We start from the raw sequence: 20432 nt of genomic DNA on the forward strand, positions 1-20432 counted from the left end.
ACATATTCCAGAAGAGAATTATCAGTATGTGTAGGTCCGCGGGTTCCTTTATCTCCCATAGAAGCGTACCTCTTGATTTTCGGTATTGTTATACCGAACTTGCTGAAATTTGGTATTTAGTCTTCTTTATAAACGAGAGGAAACTAATTGTTCCATTTTACTTCAATACAACTCTCCAAAATTAGTCATGTTTGTAAGCCTATTTCTCCTAAAGAACCGCAAAAAATTGCAAAAGGTAGGGTTTCAAAAAATTTGAAATATTTAGAAGCTATTTGCATCTTTAAATTTTTAAAATGGAGACATGATTTTTTTATTTTTGTCGTTGGGCGCATCCACTATGCTACATAGCTACGTAAGTAATTAGACCCGAATTTAATATCCAATTTTCTTCACTAAAACACATGTATAAGAATATAGTATTTGATTAACTACTCAAATTAATTAATTTTTCGTTTGTTGAATAAAATACTTTATACCTACTTGTAATATTATTATCTTATGATTCTTCATTGAGGTTTTCCACACAACATACACCCAGCAAAATTTTATGGAAGTGGTTCCATGAGATGCCATGATTTCACTGGATCTTTTGCATTGGTTCAAATGAAGTCGTGAAAGATCGGATGTTTTCATCAGCATTTGAACCCATTCGAAGGAAGTCGTGAAAGATCCGATCGTTTCATCAGCATTTGAACCAATTCAAAGGAAGTCGTGATAGATCCGATCTTTTCCTTAGCATTTGAACCCATTCCATCGATCCAATAGAGATGAATTTTGTGTTTTTATTTTTACACATGTATATATTCTTTTATTTATCTAGATATGTACGTTTAAAGTAATGTAAGATTTATTATGCTAGGAAGTCCCAATCATTGAGCTAAAAGTAGAGTCGGACTGCACTCTTTGGTATTAGTCGTGTTCCTTTACGTTAATGAGGTTACCAGTTTTTACCCGCAAAGTGTTTCCTTACTTTTAAAAGCATACAATTTATATGAGAGCAGTTCACCACTTGTACCATTTTTGCAACAATTACCATTTTTTAAAGTAAAGGAACACACCAATTATAAAAGTTTCCTTGCCTGCTCTAGAGAACCCTGCTCAACAAGTCGATTTGTAGATCCCTAGAAAACAACAAACATTTCCAAAACGTTGTAAAATAAAATTCACGAAATAGTAATCTGCAGTTGGAGTCAATGTCGAGATCTGCACTGCACTGATGGGACGTAAAATCCTTTTGTAAGATGAATCAAAACCTGTTACGGAGGAAGTAAACTCTGTTGCGTGTAGTGGCGGTGTTTAGACTGCGACAGCTGGGACGGACGGAAGTCAAGTTTCTCACTTAAATTTACAACCTGTCGCTTGCCAAACACATCGTTCCCGACGTCTGGAAAATAGGCCAGCTACTGAAGCCCGAAAAGGACGCCAGCAAAGGTGAATCTTACAAACCAATTTCGCTTTTGTCGCCCGTTGCAAGGACCCTTGTGGCTATAGTTCTACCAGCATCAGAAATAACTTTCCAGTTGCCGATCAATAGAAGAGGATCCGTAAGCAGCACAACAACTGCGCTGAAGGTCATCTCCATATTAGCAGAGGACTCACTCAGAGCAAGTCGTGCTCATAATCTAGAAAGAGAAGTCTAACGTTACAAGAGAGAACCTCTAGATCAACAAGCCTTTCAACCAGGTTTAAGTAGCATTCACACGAATGCAGTCGCAGATGCAGTGAAGAAACAGTTATCGTGTGAATGCGGTCCTTGGAGAACATCCACCATCTATCGCAGTTGAGAAGCGCCAGCTGTCAGGACAAACCAGAGTAGTTTTGGGTCAATACGCTCGGGATGGTGCAGCCGTCAAAATTCCTATAGGACAAGTACTGATGACACCGTGGAAAACATCTGCCCAGCATACAGCACAGGCCCCCACGACACACTGCTCCTTTTCAATTGCCCTACCAATCCTGCTAAGAAACTTAAGTTTGCAGCTTTGTGGTTACAAAAAATATAAATAGCGAAATACGACTGATAGACCCAGAGTCAGATTAAGCACAAAAATGAGAATACAAACATATTAACTACTGTTACAACAACGAGAACAAACTGTAATTATAGATGTAAACTTTATGATGATAAATAAATTATAGTTATTTCATTAATTCCTTTGAATTAATAAAATAAAAAAATGAAAATAATTTTTCAATACAGCATTTTCCATTTTCCAAACAAGACGCGAAAATTACTTGCCAAAGGGTTGGTGAAAATGACAAGCCAAAGATTAGTGAAAATGCTATTCTTGGGAATTGGTTAAGATGGCTTGCCAGAGGATTGGTATAGATGCCATGCCAAAGAATTGTTGAAGATGCCATTCCATCGAGTTAGTAAAGATGACATGCTTAGGATCTGAAAATGAATTGCATCTTTTGGGGGTCACGCTCTTGTAAAAAGAATGAGTGAAGATGCTGAAAAAATGACATTCCATTTCACTTGCACCCATTCTTGAATAGCATCTTTGGCATCGAACATTTTGCTGGGCATACATAAACATATTTCTACCTTTGTTGTTGTTGAAACATTAATTACAAATGGAATTAATAAGGCCTTAACGTACCTTATACAATATTTACAAAGGCATTATTACAAATCACTTTTAATAATATGTCCTTAATCATGGTTAAGTTGGGAAATTTTTCGAAAGAAGAAGGAGAGAAGTGATAAATAAAACGAAACAAACAAGTGTGTATGCGTCAAAGGAAAACAGAAGACATATTTAATCAGCCGAAGCAAACACCAGGACAAATCATTAATCAAAAAGGATTAATTACAAATGAGATGAAGTCCTTTGCAAAGAAATATTCCAACATACAAAGAAACTTTTACAAGGATTTTGCATAAATATTTGTATTTACAGATCCTTTAACACGCCTGCAATTTGTGTGCCGTAAGACATACATACATGAAAACGATATCAAAAGGAAAACAAAAATAATAAAATTCTTCGTCTCTTACAAATTATTTAAACATTGTGATTGTAATGCAATACGCACCACACACACACACACGCATTCATTTATAGAATAAATACTCAAAATATCCACATTTTACTTACCACGGAAGATGCAAGCCACAGTCAGATAACGACCATGTCTGGGATCACAGGCGGTCATCATGTTCTTAGCATCAAACATTTGAGCTGTAAGCTCGCCAACAGTCAATGCACGATATTGTTGGCAACCCTTAGCAGTGAGGGGAGCAAAACCGGGCATAAAGAAGTGCAAACGTGGGAATGGTACCATATTCACGGCCAGTTTACGAAGATCAGCATTTAATTGACCGGGGAAACGTAGACAAGTTGTTACACCAGACATTGTTAGCTGTTGTGAGAGTAGAAAAGGAAGAGAAAAAAAGGAAAGACGTGAATTGTTTGACAATTATTTATGAAGGTAATTCTTATTGAAATTATTAATTAAATGCCTTGAAATGCACGCTCCATTGATTTTTTGTTGTCGTGGACAAAGGAGTTTGTTTTATTTTATATTTTCGTGTTAAATGTTTTATTGATTTTCTGGTTCCGCATGATTGGTGTTGTTGTTATGACTTTGACACGCAGGACAGCTGTTGTCAATAGACCACTAAATACTGGAATCTTGCCCACTAAATGATGGAGGTATTGCTACGAATGTAAGTGGTAGATTTTTAGTTAAATTCGATGAGTTTCCGTCCATTTAAATATTTAATTGTAACGTAAATTTTAAGCGAGCATTTACTTTATTTGAATCAATTTTACAACAACAACTACGGCATGGAACTTTACTCAGTATTTTCCATGTTTATATTGTTATTCCTTTCTTTGTATTCTCTCCGGTAGGTATAAAAAATCCTATGGCACCATGTGTAGTGGCTGGAACATACGATAACTCTCGAACGAATGAACTGATTTGGTCCGAAATTTAATTTTAATTTAAGTTTAGGTTCGAAGATGAGCCACATCGATCCACTCCTTCAGATACCTCCTCCACACAAGTACAAGATTTCTTTCTAAAATGGTACCCACGATAACTCTCGAAGGCAGTAACCGATTTGGTCCATGTTTTGCACATTGTAATATCACTACGAGTCACAGGTCAGGTTCGAGCAGTGGACCTACTCCTTCGGGTAAGTCCCAGACAAAATTTCCGAAAAGTGCAGTTTAAGAGCTGCTCCCGAATCATTTTGATTCTGGCTGCAAAAACTTGTATTCGCTGCCCCCATTACGAGAAAATAGCCCGAAAGTTGTAAACAAATAAGCACGGCGTTAAGTAACTTGTTATACCTTCCACCATGAGTTGTATTGAAGTAAAATGGAACAATTAGTTTCCTTTTGTTTATGAACAAGACTTACTACCAAATTTCAGCAAGTTCGGTAAAACAATGTGGCTAACCTTCAAAATACTGAAATTCGGGAGGTACCGCTCCATGAGGGCTGCGCTTCTATGGGGGATATAGGAACTCGCGGACCTATACTGATATTTATCTTTTGGAATATTTTATAACCCCATAGAATTTCAGTCAGACAGGCTTTTGCCTCCAACGAAGACTAAGTACCAAATTTCAGCAATTTCGGTGTGATAATGAGGCTAAAAGCTTCAAAATACCGAAAATCGGGTTCTATGGGGGCTATATGAAGTGTTGAAACTATACCGAAAAATTTCATATGGAACGTTTAATACCCAAATGAAGACCAAATACCAAATTTCAGCCATTTCGGTGGAATATTGGGGCCACAACCTTCAAAATACCGGAAATAGGGAGGTACCGTTCTATGGGGGCTATACTAAGGCGTGGACCTATACCGACAAATTTCATATGGAACGTTAATTACCGCAAATGAAAGCCAAATACCAAATTTAAGCCATTTCGGTGGAATATTGAGGTCACAACCTTCAAAATACCGGAAATAGGGAGGTACGTTTCTATGGGGGCTATATTAAAGCGTGGACCTATACCGAAAAATTTCATATGGAATGTTTTATACCCCAAATGAGGACTAAATACTGAATTTCCGCCATTTCGGTGGAATATTGAGCCCACAACCTTCAAAATACCGGAAATAGGGAGGTACCATTCTATACAAAGGCTAGGACCTATACCGAAAAATTTCATATGGAACGTTTTATACCACACATAAGGACTAAATACCAAATTTAAGCCATTTCGGTGGAATATTGAGGTCACAACCTTCAAAATACCAAAAATAGGGAGGTAACGTTCTATGGGGGCTATATTAAAGCGTGGACCTGTACCGACAAGTTTATTGGGGAAAGTTGTTTACCCCCAAAATTAAGACCAAATACCAAATTTCAGCCAATTCGGTGGATTATTGTGGACACAACCTTCAAAATACCGAAAATTGGGAGGTAGCGATCTTTGGGGGTTATATTAAAGCGTGGACCTTTACCTACAAATTTCTAGAGGAAAGTTTTATACCACCTACGAAGACTAAGTGCCAAATTTCAGCCATTTCGCTGGAAGATTGAAGCCACAACCTTCAAAATATCGAAAATTGGGAGGTACCGTTCTATGGGGGCAATATGAAGGCGTGGACCTATACCTAACAATTTCAGGTGGAAAGTTTTGTACCCAACGATGACTAAATACCAAATTTCAGCCATTTCGATTGATTATTGTGGCCATAACCTTCAAAATACCGAAAATTGGGAGTTACCGATCTATGGGGGCTATATTAAAGCGTGGACCTGTACCTACAAATTTCAGGTGGAAAGTTTTATGCCACCGACGAAGACTGAAAATTTTCAGCCATTAAGGTGGAAAATTGAGGCCATAACATTCAAAATACCGGAAATCAGGAGGTACCTTCTATGGGGGCTATATGAAGGCGGGGACCTATGCCGACAAACTTTGGGGGGAAAGTTTTATACCCCCAACAAAGACTAAGTACAAAATTTCAGTCATTTCACTTTCAAAATACCGAAAATCGGGTGGTACCGTTCTAGGGGGGGCTATATTAAAACGTGGACCGATGTAGCCCATTTGCAATACTAAACATCCTAGGAGTAATAGAAACTTATGTACCAAATTACAAAGCTTTATCTTAAAAATTGCAAACTGTATCTTGATTTCAACAGACGGACGGACAGACAGACGAACATGGTTAAATCGACTAAGAATTTTACCCTGATGAAGAATATAGGGTCTCCGAAGAATATTTCAATGTGTTACAAAGTGAATGACACATTTAATTATACCCTCCATACTATGCTGGAAAATTTCACTAAAATGGTGTGGAACTTTTGTGGGTGAGGTGCCCTTAGGAGAAGATCAATATCGGCCATTTTAGAAATTAAACTAAATTTGGACAAAATATTAGGAGATCCAAAGTTTGGACCAAAATTGTTGCCCTGTTCAAGAGATATCGGGCATTTTTTAAATATGGGGGGGTGGGGGGAAGTACCGGAAGTTATTGCCCATCTTCGAAATGAAACTATGTTTGGACAAAATATGAAGAAGGCCAAATTTTGGACCAAATCGGTTGATAAGTTCGAGACTTTTCGTGCTCTCCAGCGACTGCATATGGTGTCATAAGGGTTTTTACACCTTCCGTTCGAGAGTAATCTTGCGCTCCAATCACTGCACACGGTGTCACAGGGTTTTTTTGCACCTTTCAGCCTATTTTCTCAGGAAGTATGGACTTGTTCCAGATGAAACTTGTACAGTAGTATAGGTTGCGGTGAATACAAGTTGTTACAACAAAAATCAAAGCGATTTGAGAGTAGGTCCTAAACTGAACTTTTCCGAAATTTTGTGTGGGAGGTACCCGAAAGAGTGGACCGATTGAGTCCATATTGGCACCTCATCTAAGTCTGGTAGAAATCTTACGAAATGCAAAGTTTGGACCAAATCATTTACTCCCTTCAAGAGTTATAGTGAGAACTTTTGTGAGGGAGGTACCGGAAGGAGTGGACCGATATAACCCATCTTCGAACATAAACTAAGTTTGGACAAAATATCACTAACACGAAATGTTGGACCAAATCGGTTCATCCGTCCGAGAGTTATCGTACGCACCAACCAACCAGGTAGACAGAAGGACAGACGGACGGAAATTGCTAAATCGACTCCAAATTGTCTAAAACACATTTCGTCCAAACATACTTGGGGTCTAAAACCGTTATTTTGATGTGGCACATTTTGCCCGTATGAAGCTCAAAAGCTACACGCTGAAACTTTCATACGAAACTTTCCCATTATTTTGGCGTTTATAGATCGAGTTCCATACTAAACTGATTTTATGAAATTACTGTATTGGGGAACACGACCTAAGAACGCCAAAATAATGGGAAAGTTTGGTATGAAAGTTTCAGCGTGTGGCTTTAGAGAAAGTGTGTATACCCTCGTTAGCATAAATGCTGTAGATTCCTGCAGTTCTGGAACAGACCATATATTTGCATATGCGAAGTATTTTTGAAGCCGCTTTTTCTACACAAGTCACATCCGTCTTCTAGAATCACTTTGAACACATACAAATGTACAACTAAAGCTCTTTTCTTCATGGTCTGTTAGTCTTTGATAATACTTTTTCTGCCTTTGCACTTGGAGGTTTAATTCTGGAGAGCTTATATTAAAGGTACTTTATGGTGGGGATTTGTGGTTGTTTCTTGAACATCAAATAATTAAAAATAATTCAATCATTAAATTTCCTTTCCAAACTCTTCCCAACTAGAAACCGACCACAAAATTTCAATTGTATTTGACAATAATAATGACTAATTGAAAAGCAGTTAGATTATTTCCAACAAAAAATTTCAAATAACATATGTATGTACAAATATATGCAGGTGCATGTACCGTACAAATGTTCGGTTAACATAAGTATGTACGTGTTTCTGGTTAATTCCAAATGTCTACTAACTGAAAAATAATTACATTTGTCGGCAATAATCATCTGGACTTCATCAGTTTTACAAATTGAAAATACCGACTTTTAATTATGAGACTCGATTAAAATGTCAATTTCAGTTAACACTTCTAATAAACACCTACATACAGAGGCAAATATTCTCCCTCACATGTACATACATGCAAGCGCATACCTTAATACAATTCATTTCATTTGCAATTGACAGCTGAAAATTGTATTCATTTGCTTTGGTTAAAAGACCATACCGCAATACATAGATTTCGTTGTCCGTTTATTGAGATAAAGTGCCACCTCTTTAAATTGTTGGTCGGTTCAGTAGTTCGGTCATTTAGTGTAACAACTCTTTGAAAACATTTCAATTGAAAAATTGTAAAGCGCTGTTGGAATATCATTGATGTTGGTGTTAGTGATCGAATTTTCCATTTCAGCGGAAAATAATTTGAGATAAATAGTTTGCTAATGTTAGGAAGGAAGAATGGGAGGATGGGAAATTAATCCGAATGATGCCTATGGGCAAACAATAATTAATCAGCTTAACCTAGTAATTGCATAGTATGAAGTGGAGGTGTAAAAATGTCTAATGCCTATACAGAAACCGAATTTAAACAGCTTAACTTGGTAATGGTTGGAAAAATAAATGATTCAGATGCTGGCAAGCTCAAAGTGGGGTTTGTTTTTGTTTGAATTAACTGCTGTAAATTTCAAAACGATCCTAGACATGTCCCAAAACTGTACATTTGCGAAAAATATTGAAATGTTGTGTGGGAGATATCTAAAATAGTCCATGTTAGAATATGATTTCACATTTGAAAGAAATATTACGATACGGTTGGGCCAATGTCAATCATTTAGGAAGAATGGACTTGTCAACGAAAAATATAATGGGTCATTATTATATGTTTTCTTTTACTATTGGACGGATTTGCAAACGCAAAATAAAGAAATTTAGAGGCATTAAAAATATAATTTTTACATTGAAAGTTAATTCCAAGAAGGTCCTCCATGAAATTAAATGATCACTTTTAACTTTAAGTTAACCGGAATGCTATAAATCTGTTGGGAAAATCCAAACTATAACAAAAGAAGACTTGTAATAATGGGGGTATATCGATGTAAACAGGACTACAAGAAGTACTTTCGGTAAAAATTTGTATACTATTCTCGAACAGTCTTTAAACTGCACTTAAACCAAACAATTGAGCTATTGTGAGGGAGTTACCCGAAGATGTTTTCCCATATAACCCTTCATAAAACATGATGTACATTTGGAAGAAATTTAACGATGTGGAAAGTTTCGACTAAATCGGATACTCAATATATAAGTTTTAGTGTTCATCAGTCATTTGAGTTGATGCCGGCAGGGTTATTTAGAACTTTTGGGACATTATCTCAGGAAGTATGTGCTTGCTCTCGAAAAATGTCATGTGGATCTGAAAAGAGTCCCTAAACAGCAATTGTTCCAAAAAAATGTTTAAAATGTGTGTCGGAAGGAGTGGGCCCTTATAGTCCATATTCGTGGAGTAAACCATTATAGTCCCTATTCGATGGACCTCAGAGAGCAAACTAGAGACCGCAACCGTTCCAGTGACTGTAGTCGCCGATCAACCCTATAAAACCAGAACCGTTTAGTATCCAAAAGGACTGTTCATCGGCCGGAGCTGATAGAAATAGGATACTATTTAGGAAGGAACTTCGACTAAGGAATTGACCCCCTACCTCAATTAGTTTCGTAAATCGGCTAGCTATGAAAATTTGTCGAGGTGAGAGTGCAGGTTTATCAGAATCAATGTCAAGGTGGTCAAAAAATTTCGAAAGAACCTAACTGAACCATGAAAAATCTTGATCGTAACGAGTTCTCTTTCTCTCATCCCGATGTCCGCAGATGCCATTATGTGGCCAACATCAGCAAAGACCCCAATAGCCCACAAATGCCACATCGAGAGCTATGCTCACTCGACTCAATCTTCCATATATGATTTGTCTCCACTGACCTCAACACCTTCTCCAAAGGGAGACTCTGTCATCACCTCGGAATTGAAGGATGAAAGTCAGAGATAAATCAGCCCCAAGGCAAATCATAGATAAAGAGGGCTGGGAAGCTATTTAGGAAGGAACCTCGACTAAGGAATTGACCCCCTACCTCAATTAGTTTCGTAAATCGGCTAGCTATGAAAATTTGTCGAGGTGAGAGTGCAGGTTTATCAGAACTGAACCATGAAAAATCCTGATCTTAACGAGCTCTCTTTCTCTCATCCCGATGTCCGCAGATGCCATTATGTGGCAAACATCAGCAAATACCCCAATAGCCCACAAATGATACCTCGAGAGGTATGCTCACTCGGCTCAATCTTCCATATGTGATTTATCTCCACTGACCTCAACACCTTCTCCAAAGGGAGACTCTGTCATCATCTCAGAATTGAAGGATGAAAGTCAGAGATAAATCCGCCCCAAGGCAAATCATAGATATAGAGGGCTGGGAAACTAATGTGGTATGGGCTTTTATTCGAAACCAATCCGTCTCCACATAAGAACAAGGTGAAGAAAAATAGATAGGATTATCAGGTAAGCACACCTGAAAAAAGTGACCCATACCGATTCAGGACTCCGAACCCTCCACCTCCTCCACTTACCACCAAAAGACTGAGATGCGGAAAGATACCACTACCACAAGGTAGAATCACAAGCTAACCAAAGTCAACCAACGCAATCTGTGGGGGTCAATATGCTGATTTAGTTGTCTAGCATATACAGCTCAATATTCACCGTCAGCGCATATTGGCCTGTAGATCTTTAGGATAATTTTTTTCTCAAACCCTGCCTTATTTGTTTGCACAAGTACCCAGGCTTCGGAACCATACATTTGCACCGGTAGTATCAGAGTTTTGTAATCTTCTGCAGATGGTCCAATTTCTATGGACGCATTGCGCGTTGACACCATCAACTTGTTCTTTCGCCGTTTTCTGCCAGACCCACTTTAGCAGATTCCCCTTCGATCTTCTTTTTGTCTTGATGCCGGTGTCGTCAGCATAATCAAGTAACTTGTAGCTATTGATGTATATTGTGCTCAGGTTACAATCGTCAGGTACGCGATCTTCTTGCCAGATAATGTTAACTAGATGATGCATATACAGGATCAGTAGTGGGATTCTGTAACTAGTTAACGACAGAATTACCAACAATTATCGATAACTGCAATTTTTAATTTGCTTATAATTTCGATAATTAACAAAAATTTTCGCTGAGATACCGACCAAAATAAAGTAGTCGCTAATGCCTACCGATACCTCAAATGTTGTCAACTTTAATTTGAACTTTTCATTCATAATTTTGCTTTTTATTTTTACCGATTTTTGTCGGTAACGGCAAAATACCGCACGATACCTCTTGAAGGGAGTAACCGATTTGGTCCATACTTTGCACATCGTGAAATTTTACCAGACTGAAATAAATTTCTAATATGGGCTCAATCGGTCCATTCCTTCGGGTACCTCTCACACAAAATTTCGGAAAATCTCAGTTTAGGAGCTGCTCTCGAATCTCTTTGATTTTTGCTCTAATAACTTGTATTCACTGCTCTCTATACGATGGTACAATTTTCATCAGCGGCAAGTCCATACTTCCTGAGGAATAGTCTGAAAGCCACGATAACTCTAGAAGGGAGTGACAGATTTGGTTCATACTTTATACATCCTAATATATTTACCAGATATAGATCAGGTTTGAATATGGACTATATCTGTCCACATCTTTGGGTACCTCCCACACAAAATTTCGGATAAGTTCACATTAAGACCTGCTCTCAAATCAATTTGATTTTTGATGGAGCTACTTGAATTTGCTGCCTCAATTATGACGGTAAAAGTTTTTTCATAGGCAAGTCCATACTTCTTTAGAAAACAGCCCGAAAGGTGTAAAACCCCCACAGCATCGTATGTAGTAGATGGAGAACACGATAACTCCCGAACCGATCAACCAATTTGGTACAAACTTTGAATATCCTAATATTTTGTCTAAATTTAGTTTAACTTGTATAATGGCCCATATAGATCCTCTTCTTAGGGTACCTCTCCCATAGAAGTTCAACGTTTGTGCCTGAGTGCAGTTAAGGCTCTCTCCGAAGATCGTTTGTAAATGTGTACCGATGGTGTTCGTTGTGGTCATGTCTAGAACTATATTATGTTTTCCGTGGACAAGTTCATGCTTCCTGGCAAACTGGTCCAAAATTTATACGATGACCCACTGAAATGACTAGTGAGTGTGATATCTATCGAAAAGATATGACTCCCTAAATTAGATCCACTTTTATAATGGACTATGTCCGTCCATTCCTTCAAGTACCTCCTCCGCATCACTTTTTAACTTTAATCCTAATCATCATTTTTGTCGGCAAGTTTAAATGTTCAAAAAGGGCCACCAAATTCTGAAAAGACCCCATACATAGGATGAGCCTATATCTCTGTCGGTAAAGCCTACTGATACTTTTTACTTGTCATTATTTGTTTGTAAGTTTATTCTTCAGCTTAGTCTGGCTCTGGGTCTATCCCCAGTTCGGGGAATGTGGCTGCATAGATGGACTACAGAGCCTACTGGAGTTAGTTGAATAGATTTGGCAGGGCAGTTGAAAAGGTACAGTGTGTCGTGCGGGCCTGTACCGAATGTTTTGCACGGTGTCATCGATCCTTGCCCTAGCCAAAACTACGCTGATTTGTCGTGGCAGCTGACGCTCCTCAGCTGCGATATATGAGAGATGTTCTTCGAGACCGAATTCATACGATAATTGTTTATGGCATCTGCGACTACAACCGTATGAATGCTATTTAAACCTGCTTGCCCCAAATTGCTGCCGACTATGGACCTTGTTCCTACATCTCAGCTTGTTGTGACCTCAATATCGCCTCGAAATGGCTGAAATTTGGTATTTAGTCTTTGTTGGTGTACAATTTTCCACCTGAAATTTGTCGAAATAGGTCCACCTCTTCATATAGTCCTCATAGTACCTGTCGATTTCCTGTATTTTGAAGGTTGTGGCCTCAACATCCCACCGAAATGGCTGAAATTTGGTATTTAGCCTTTGTTGGGTGTAACAAAATTTCCATGTGAAGTTTGTGGCTATAGCGTTACATCTTCATATAGCCCCCATAGATCGGTAACTTTCGATTTTCAGTATTTTGAAGGTTGTGGCCACAATACCCCCCGAAAAGGCCGAAATTTGGTAGTACGACTTCTTTGGGGGCATAAAACTTTCATTCTGAAATTTTTCGGTATAAGTCCACGTCTTAATATAGTCCCCATAGAACGGTACCTTCCGATTTTCGTTATTTTGAAGCTTTTGGCCTCAACATGCTACCGAAATGGCTGAAATTTAGTATTTAGTCTTCGTTAGGTGTAAAAAAATTTTGCATCTGAAATTGGTGGCTATAGCTTCACGTCTACATATAGTCCTCATAGATCGGTAACTTGCGATTTTTGGTATTTTGAAGGTTTTGGCCACAATATCCACCCGAAATTGCTGAAATTTTGTATTAAGTCTTCTTTGGGGGCATTAAACTTTCATTCTGAAATTTTTCGGTATAAGTCCAAGTTTTCAGAGAGGTACCAATAGAACGGTACCTTCCGATTTTCGCTATTTTGAAGGTTGTGGCCCCAACATTCTACCGAAATTGCTGAAATTTAGTATTAAGTCTTTTTTGGGGGCATAAAACTCTCATTCTGAAATTTGTCGATATAAGTCGATGTTTTCATATAGTCCCCATGGAACGGTACCTTCCAATTTTAGATATTTTGAAGGTTGTGGCCTCAACATCCCAACCGAACTTAATATTAAGTCTTCGTTGGGGCATAAAACTTTCCATCAGAAATGTGTCGCTATAAAGCAAGATAATGTATTGGAATGTATGCCCTTGTTTCCTCTTTAGCGAAATGTTTTCAAACCGTGACCACTACAATCTGGAGGGAGAAAATTGCGATGACATTTCGAAAACTATGCCCACTTTGTAGTATGGCTGCATGTTATCCTGCATGTAATTAGAAAAGTATGTTAAAGTAGATGTTGTTGTATGTGCCCATTTTGTTGTTGTTGCTGTTGTTATTAATGCTGCAATTTCAGTTGAAATTTGGCTCTAAGGGTTTTAACAAATCACAATTCACATTCATACGTTGGATTTCATCTAACAATTTTCGCGTTTTCAAGTACACAAGTAAGCTCCATAAAGGAGCGAGCGGGTGGATGAGTGTGTGTGAGAGCTATCCTCTTCAACATTTGATTACTTACGGACACCAAATGATTTAGATCTTCGTAGGTGGGTGAAACGAAACGTAAACTCTGGTAACATATCTCGTAGAGAGCCTCATTATCAATGCAAAATGTTAGGTCGGTATTTTCGCACAGTTGATGGGCCGACAATGTGGCATTGTATGGTTCGACAACAACTTCTGACACCTGCCACAAGGTGAAAATGTAACGGGGAAAATGCGTAGTACATGTCAGATGGCAAGGATGCCGAAGTGAATGATGCAGGTTGATATATTAATGTCCAATGGTAGAGAGAGAGGAAGTGGTGAACGATGTTGGTATATACATTTGTATTCATATTCGTTTGTTGTTGCAATGCCATGAACAAATAATCACAATCGTAAAAGTTCGTATGTATATGTGCGTAGCACCAACATTCGTTTAATTTCATTTCATGTTGCATTTTCAAGAAGCAACATTATCATCATCACCACCATAATCGTTATCGACGGCAAGCGTTGATTATCAGTTCCAGGAAATATGTGAAGGAGTGATTGGAAGCAAGGTTATGTGTATGTATGTGATGGTGTGTGCATTTTGCAATTGCAACCATTTTAGTTTGTTTGTTTGTGTTGAATTCACACATCCATACACCAAATGGCAAACCATGTTCGCCCATGCAAGCCCAATTCATGGCCATAATGATGTTTATTCAATACATTGGAGCAAAATCAAGATACACACATATGCATTCCACAGAAACATATATCATCATTATTGTTGTTGTGGTTGTCAATGATAATGGCCAAGTCGGTGTTGAGTTGGTGGCATGTTAACCATCACCATTGCCATTCACAATCATTAATGTTGTTGGTGCCACATCGCGAATAGTAGCCATTTTACCAAAGTTAAGGAAAAATTAACCATGTTGTTGTTGTTGCCATTGTTTTCCATTGATCATCGCCATTCACCAAACAACCAGCCGTGTATCATTATCATAAGTTTAAAGGCATTGTAGATTGTAGTTGACGTTGGTTGTTGTTGTTGTTGCATTCATTTTCCCGGGCATAACGTTTTCACGGGGTTTTGGGTTATATTGTTTGATAATTTCATTGTTGTTGTTGTGTCGTAGTTATTTTGACATTTCAATGGAATCGTACGTGCATTTCATGTGATGTTGCAGCAATAAAGGAGAAAAAGAAAACAAAAAAAAAAAATAAAATCCATTAGTTCAACTTACAGACACCAAATGATTGAGATCTCCATAGGTAGGCGATGCTAGTTTCAGCGTACGGAAACAGATGTCATACAAAGCCTCGTTATCAATGCAGAACGTTTCATCGGTATTTTCAATAAGTTGATGAATCGACAATGTGGCGTTGTACGGCTCAACAACTGTATCGGAAACCTGATGAATATAATGTGCATTCCAAAATGTAATGCATTGTTAACGTGACCAGGAGCAAGAGCAGACAGCAGGCGGCGGCAAGGTGCGAACAACGACGAACAGCAACAATATGCAAAATTACAACGTGGCAATAGACCAGGTAAGTACGTTGTTGTTGGGCCCACCATACATTTGTTTTATTGTTGCCAATACATATTTTGTAGTTTTCAATAATAAGCCACATGTTGCAGAGCAGAGCAGAGCATTTTTACCAAAATATGGAATGACATCAATAATCAAAAATGTAAAAGGGGACAGTAGAGCAGCAGCAGCGGCGGCAGTAGTGATAAATAATTATATCAACGCCAGTTGCAAGAATTGTTGTAGCGTCAGTAGCAGCATAGTTGTATTGTAGCGTGTATACAAGAAGCAGCGCATGAAAAAAGAAGAAGTAATTAAGAAAAACAATCCATTAGTTACAACAACTCATTATAATGTAAAATAATATTAAAATTACAGAAGAAGTAAAATAAGCAAAGAAAATATTTACTTAAAATAAGGAACTAAAACGTTATATTTAATTTCAAGAAAATGGGGGTTTATTTTATTTTATCTCATTTACTTTATGAGAGAATTTTTTTAGAAAACATATCTTGAGAAGTATATAGTTATGCCAATTTAATGTTTATCTATATAACTTTAGTATTAATGGGGGAGTATTGTATTGGCTCAAAAAATCTGGAAATTCTATAAAAACATTAAACCCTTAAAAATCTATTATGTAGCTATTTCTCACAAAGATCTCAGAAAGCCCAAGGCAATGAAATCAATTTCAATAATATGTCATCTGTTTCTTTTGGCCAAGTGAAAATGGAACACTTTGGGGTTGGGGTACTCAGAAAATGCGCCTGTATTATGCTTTGGAATTTTGACCACATTGAAAGATATGTAGAAGATTTGAACCAACGCACTTTGGTTCGAAATGCGAATTCTGCGGCCAAAAGTCAACCTTTTTTACATTCTCCTTTTTGCGTTTTTCTTCATAATAAGGTTGTAAACACTCCAAAACAACAAAAACAAAATTTGTTTGTACTAAATTTGCATTTACCGTTAAACGAGAAGTTGTCAAATTTGAGATTTATTTACAGTGTTTTTAATAGAGCTGTACGTACATGATTTCGTGATAATTTCTCTAGTAATAACATCACAATATGAAAATTAAAAAGAATAAATCTTCACTATGGAAAAGATAGATAAAAATAAGTAGTTTTGTTTTGGACCGAAATAATTTTAAGTGAGAGTGAGCGGTGTTAAAAATATCAAAATTACTTTGATGTGTGTACTTTAATAAAAAAACTGGTTTCAAGTTGCAATTCGTTGCGATAAATGAAGCATAATTTTTTTCTCAAGGTCCCAGATACACCGAGAAAACAGTTTTCAACCGATTTTCCTGATAATTTGCAATTTGTACTTTGAGTGACCAGAGAACGTCTCTCTCTAAATACAGTCGACATAGGTCCACGTTTGAATATAGCCCCCATAAAAGGGTACCCCAAATTAAAGGTATTTTGAAGGTTTTTTGCCACATTTTTAATCCGATTCCACTGAAATTTTTCATTTTGACATCTTACGTGTTAGAAACCATCCGTACCAAAAATTATCAACACAGTGTCAGTTTACACCACGTACAATGGAATCACCCTGTTCAATATATTTTTGACGGTTTGAGACCATAGTGCAACGATCGCCCACGTTTAATGTGCTAACGCTATAAACTAGTTTTAAAACCTATTGTTATTATAAAATATGGGGTCCACCAACAGTGTGGGGATGATTTGAAATTCTGGGTGTTCGATTGGAGCGACACAAAATCTATCGTCTCAAAATGTATGCCAATAGATTAAAGGTTAACCACAATCTGTAGAAATGTTTATATATTTCGATATAAGTCATATCAGATCAATATATATTGAAACAAGTAACAAGTGAAAGAGTATCAGTCGGCATTGTTGGAAGTAACTTCTGTAAAAATGTTCAAATGATCCTCGAACAGACCTCGAAATGTACTTGGTGAACTCTTGTAAGGAAGTTACTCTAAGGATTGTCCAGAAACTCTTTCAGCTTTCCGACACATCAAAAGCCAAAAAATTGGTTTAAACAATTTAAAAATTTGAGTTTTTTCATATTTTGCATCAAAATATGAGAAAAAGTTCAAATCTTAATAAACAAACCACAAAAATAAAAAAAATTAAAAAAAAAAAACAAAAAAATTTTTTCAACAAATTTAAATTTTTTCCAAAATTGAAAAACAAAAATTCTTTGGGTTCTCATAAAACTCGTATAACTCTTATAAAAACTCATATATTGTCCATTTGTGTGAAAAAGCTATAATTTATATGGGCAGCGGTATGGAAAAGCACACATTTTTACCCATGAAATTTCAAAAATTTTTAAAAAGTGTTTAACGGACGGAACGGGACTGGTACAAAAGTATATATGGGCTGAAAGAGAACACTCTTGGGCATCATTCTTGGATTTTCACTAAAATTTAGTGCCTGTGGAAAAATAAAATAGCTCACTTCGTGTAAATGCTACGGTAATTTATTAAAACGACTCTTAAAGGCAACAATCCTACCTACCTAACAAAAAAAAAAAAAAAAAAAAAAAAACAAGTAAGAAAAGTCTATAGTCGGACGGAGCCGACCATGGGATACCCTATACCACGTCCAGGGATAGTGGTCCCTGGTCCCTCTCCACGGAACTTCTTTTCAATGATTGTGAAAATTTTCAAATAACAGAGGTGTAATGTATAATACTTATGACCAAAACCAAAAACTTATCTAGCATGACAAAGACATTTTTGTAGCAGGAAAGGAAAATTTTGTTCACACAATCTAAAATGTAATGAAACCCACTTATGTAGTAGTACTACTTCCGTTGTTTATTGAAATTTTTACCAAGTTCACACAAAAGTTTCAGTCCGTTTAACCCGCTAAGTACTATCTGATCTTCACGTTGGTTTGTACGCTTCTTCTTTCTTCATCATAAACTCAAACTTTGTTCAAATTTTTGCGGGTTATTATTTTGACCTACAGAGCCGCTACAAAATTGGTTAAAATTGTGTTTTGATCCATTTCATCCCCCATTTTACGATCATCACCAAAAACTAATCATTTCTATACTGGCCCGAACCCAACCTCCTTAAAAAATTCGTTACAATCGGTCCATAATTGCGGCCTTAAGCTTGTTTACAATTTTTAATGGACGAACACACATCGCTAAATCGCGTTATCTCGTCGAGATATGAATTTTGGCATACCAAATAAGGGGTCTAGGAAGAATATTTCGTGGTGTTACATAAACTTTTGGAGGGACAATGTGTAGCATGGGATAAAAATGTGGTTCTCTACACAGAACCCATTATATATTAGGCAGAAGGCCCGTTATCTACACGCAGAGAAAAAAATATGATTGATCCAACAATATTCGAAGAGCAAAATATGTATTGTAAAGATATTGTTAAATTCCAAATGTAGTATTGTTATTCCAACAATTGGGTTTTGTTAAATCCAAAAATAGTTTTTGTCAACTGGACAATAGTTCTCTCTTTTCTTCGACAATTTTGTCTCTTCTCTCGCTATTCGATGCCGTGTTGAAAAAAACAATTATGGTGAGTTTTGTTTGTATGACATGATGCCTTTATCTTTGTTTTTGTGTGTATGTATACCAACAATGAGACTCTTGTTTTTATTTGTTTCTGTTTTGTTTCATTCTTCAATCTTCATTGTGCTTTGAGGTTTGGTGTTATACCGGAGTTTGTTATGGTGCTTAATTATTCCCTATGTTGTGGTGGGTGCTTGTGGCTTTTTGTTTGTCTTTGTTGTCAGACAATGCAGCAAACCATGTATTGTGTTCATCAATGATTGCAATATTATACGCGACATTTATATCCAAGTTATGTGAAAAGTGGATATGAGAAGTACATACACTCCAATCAAAAATTTCTGGGCTGGTTTTCTGGGTTGACAATACTTTTTGTAAACAAAATTAGATTATGATAGTTCCTACAATCGGTATTATTAACGATTTTTACAATATTGCGGAAATTCGAAAGTTGTTTTTGTTTTCTATGTTTGGAACAAAAGATGGTATTTTTGGATTTGGATTACAATGTTTGAACAAAATAAATACATTTTTGGAACCAAAACAGATATTTTTGTTCCAACAAAAGCGAAAAATATTTTTTCTCTGCGTGTAGCAAACACTTTATTGCAATTTACATCAGAGGAAAGATCAGTAGTTTTTTTCCATATGTCCATAATTAAAATATCGACCAAAAATAAAATTTTTATATTTTTCATACTAAAGTAATGGTCCATTTCACCCGCTAGAGAATATCAGATCATCATTCAAAATTGTGGGCATCTTTTTCGACCTATACTCTTACCCGGTGCAAAACTTCGTGACTATTGATGTATAATTGCGACTTCTAGCGAGTTTATGATTACACTACAAACAAATAACGGGATATATTAGGCTGTAACTCTGTTATCTGATCATGCACACCAACATAATTGGCATCAATTTAAAGGTCAAGGGTTCTTCTTTCAAGAATATCTCACTTGTCCGGAATGTCACTTCCAGGAATTAAGATATAAGCTGTATATTAAAAATTTTCACAATTTTCACACAAAAGTTTTGGTCCATTAAACCCTCTAAATATTATCCGATCGCCATCTCAAATTGCAAGCTTCTCCTTTGTGATGTAATCTTACCTTATTTAAAATTACGCGTTGATCGGACTATTATTGAGACCTACAGAGCCGCTAGAAAATTTGATAAATATTATGTTTTTGGTCCATTTCACCCGCTAAATATTTCACGATCATCACCAATAAGG

At 36.9% G+C, this 20432-nt stretch overlaps 1 protein-coding gene across 2 annotated transcripts in view; it reads right to left on the bottom strand.

Annotated features, from left to right (window-relative positions):
- betaTub97EF (beta-Tubulin at 97EF) overlaps nucleotides 1-20432 on the bottom strand; it is a 254822-nt gene that overhangs the window by 35444 nt on the left and 198946 nt on the right. For both annotated transcript variants that reach the window (XM_073959925.1, XM_073959926.1), the window contains exons 5-6: nucleotides 15386-15553; nucleotides 3102-3366 (exon numbers count right to left, since the gene is read on the bottom strand). In XM_073959925.1, the coding sequence (XP_073816026.1) occupies nucleotides 3102-3366; nucleotides 15386-15553 (433 nt within the window). The remainder of the gene's footprint in view (nucleotides 1-3101; nucleotides 3367-15385; nucleotides 15554-20432) is intronic.

Source organism: Musca autumnalis, unplaced genomic scaffold (genome assembly GCF_047663935.1).
Source record: "Musca autumnalis isolate F117 unplaced genomic scaffold, ASM4766393v1 scaffold_1, whole genome shotgun sequence".
Lineage (NCBI taxonomy): Eukaryota > Metazoa > Arthropoda > Insecta > Diptera > Muscidae > Musca > Musca autumnalis.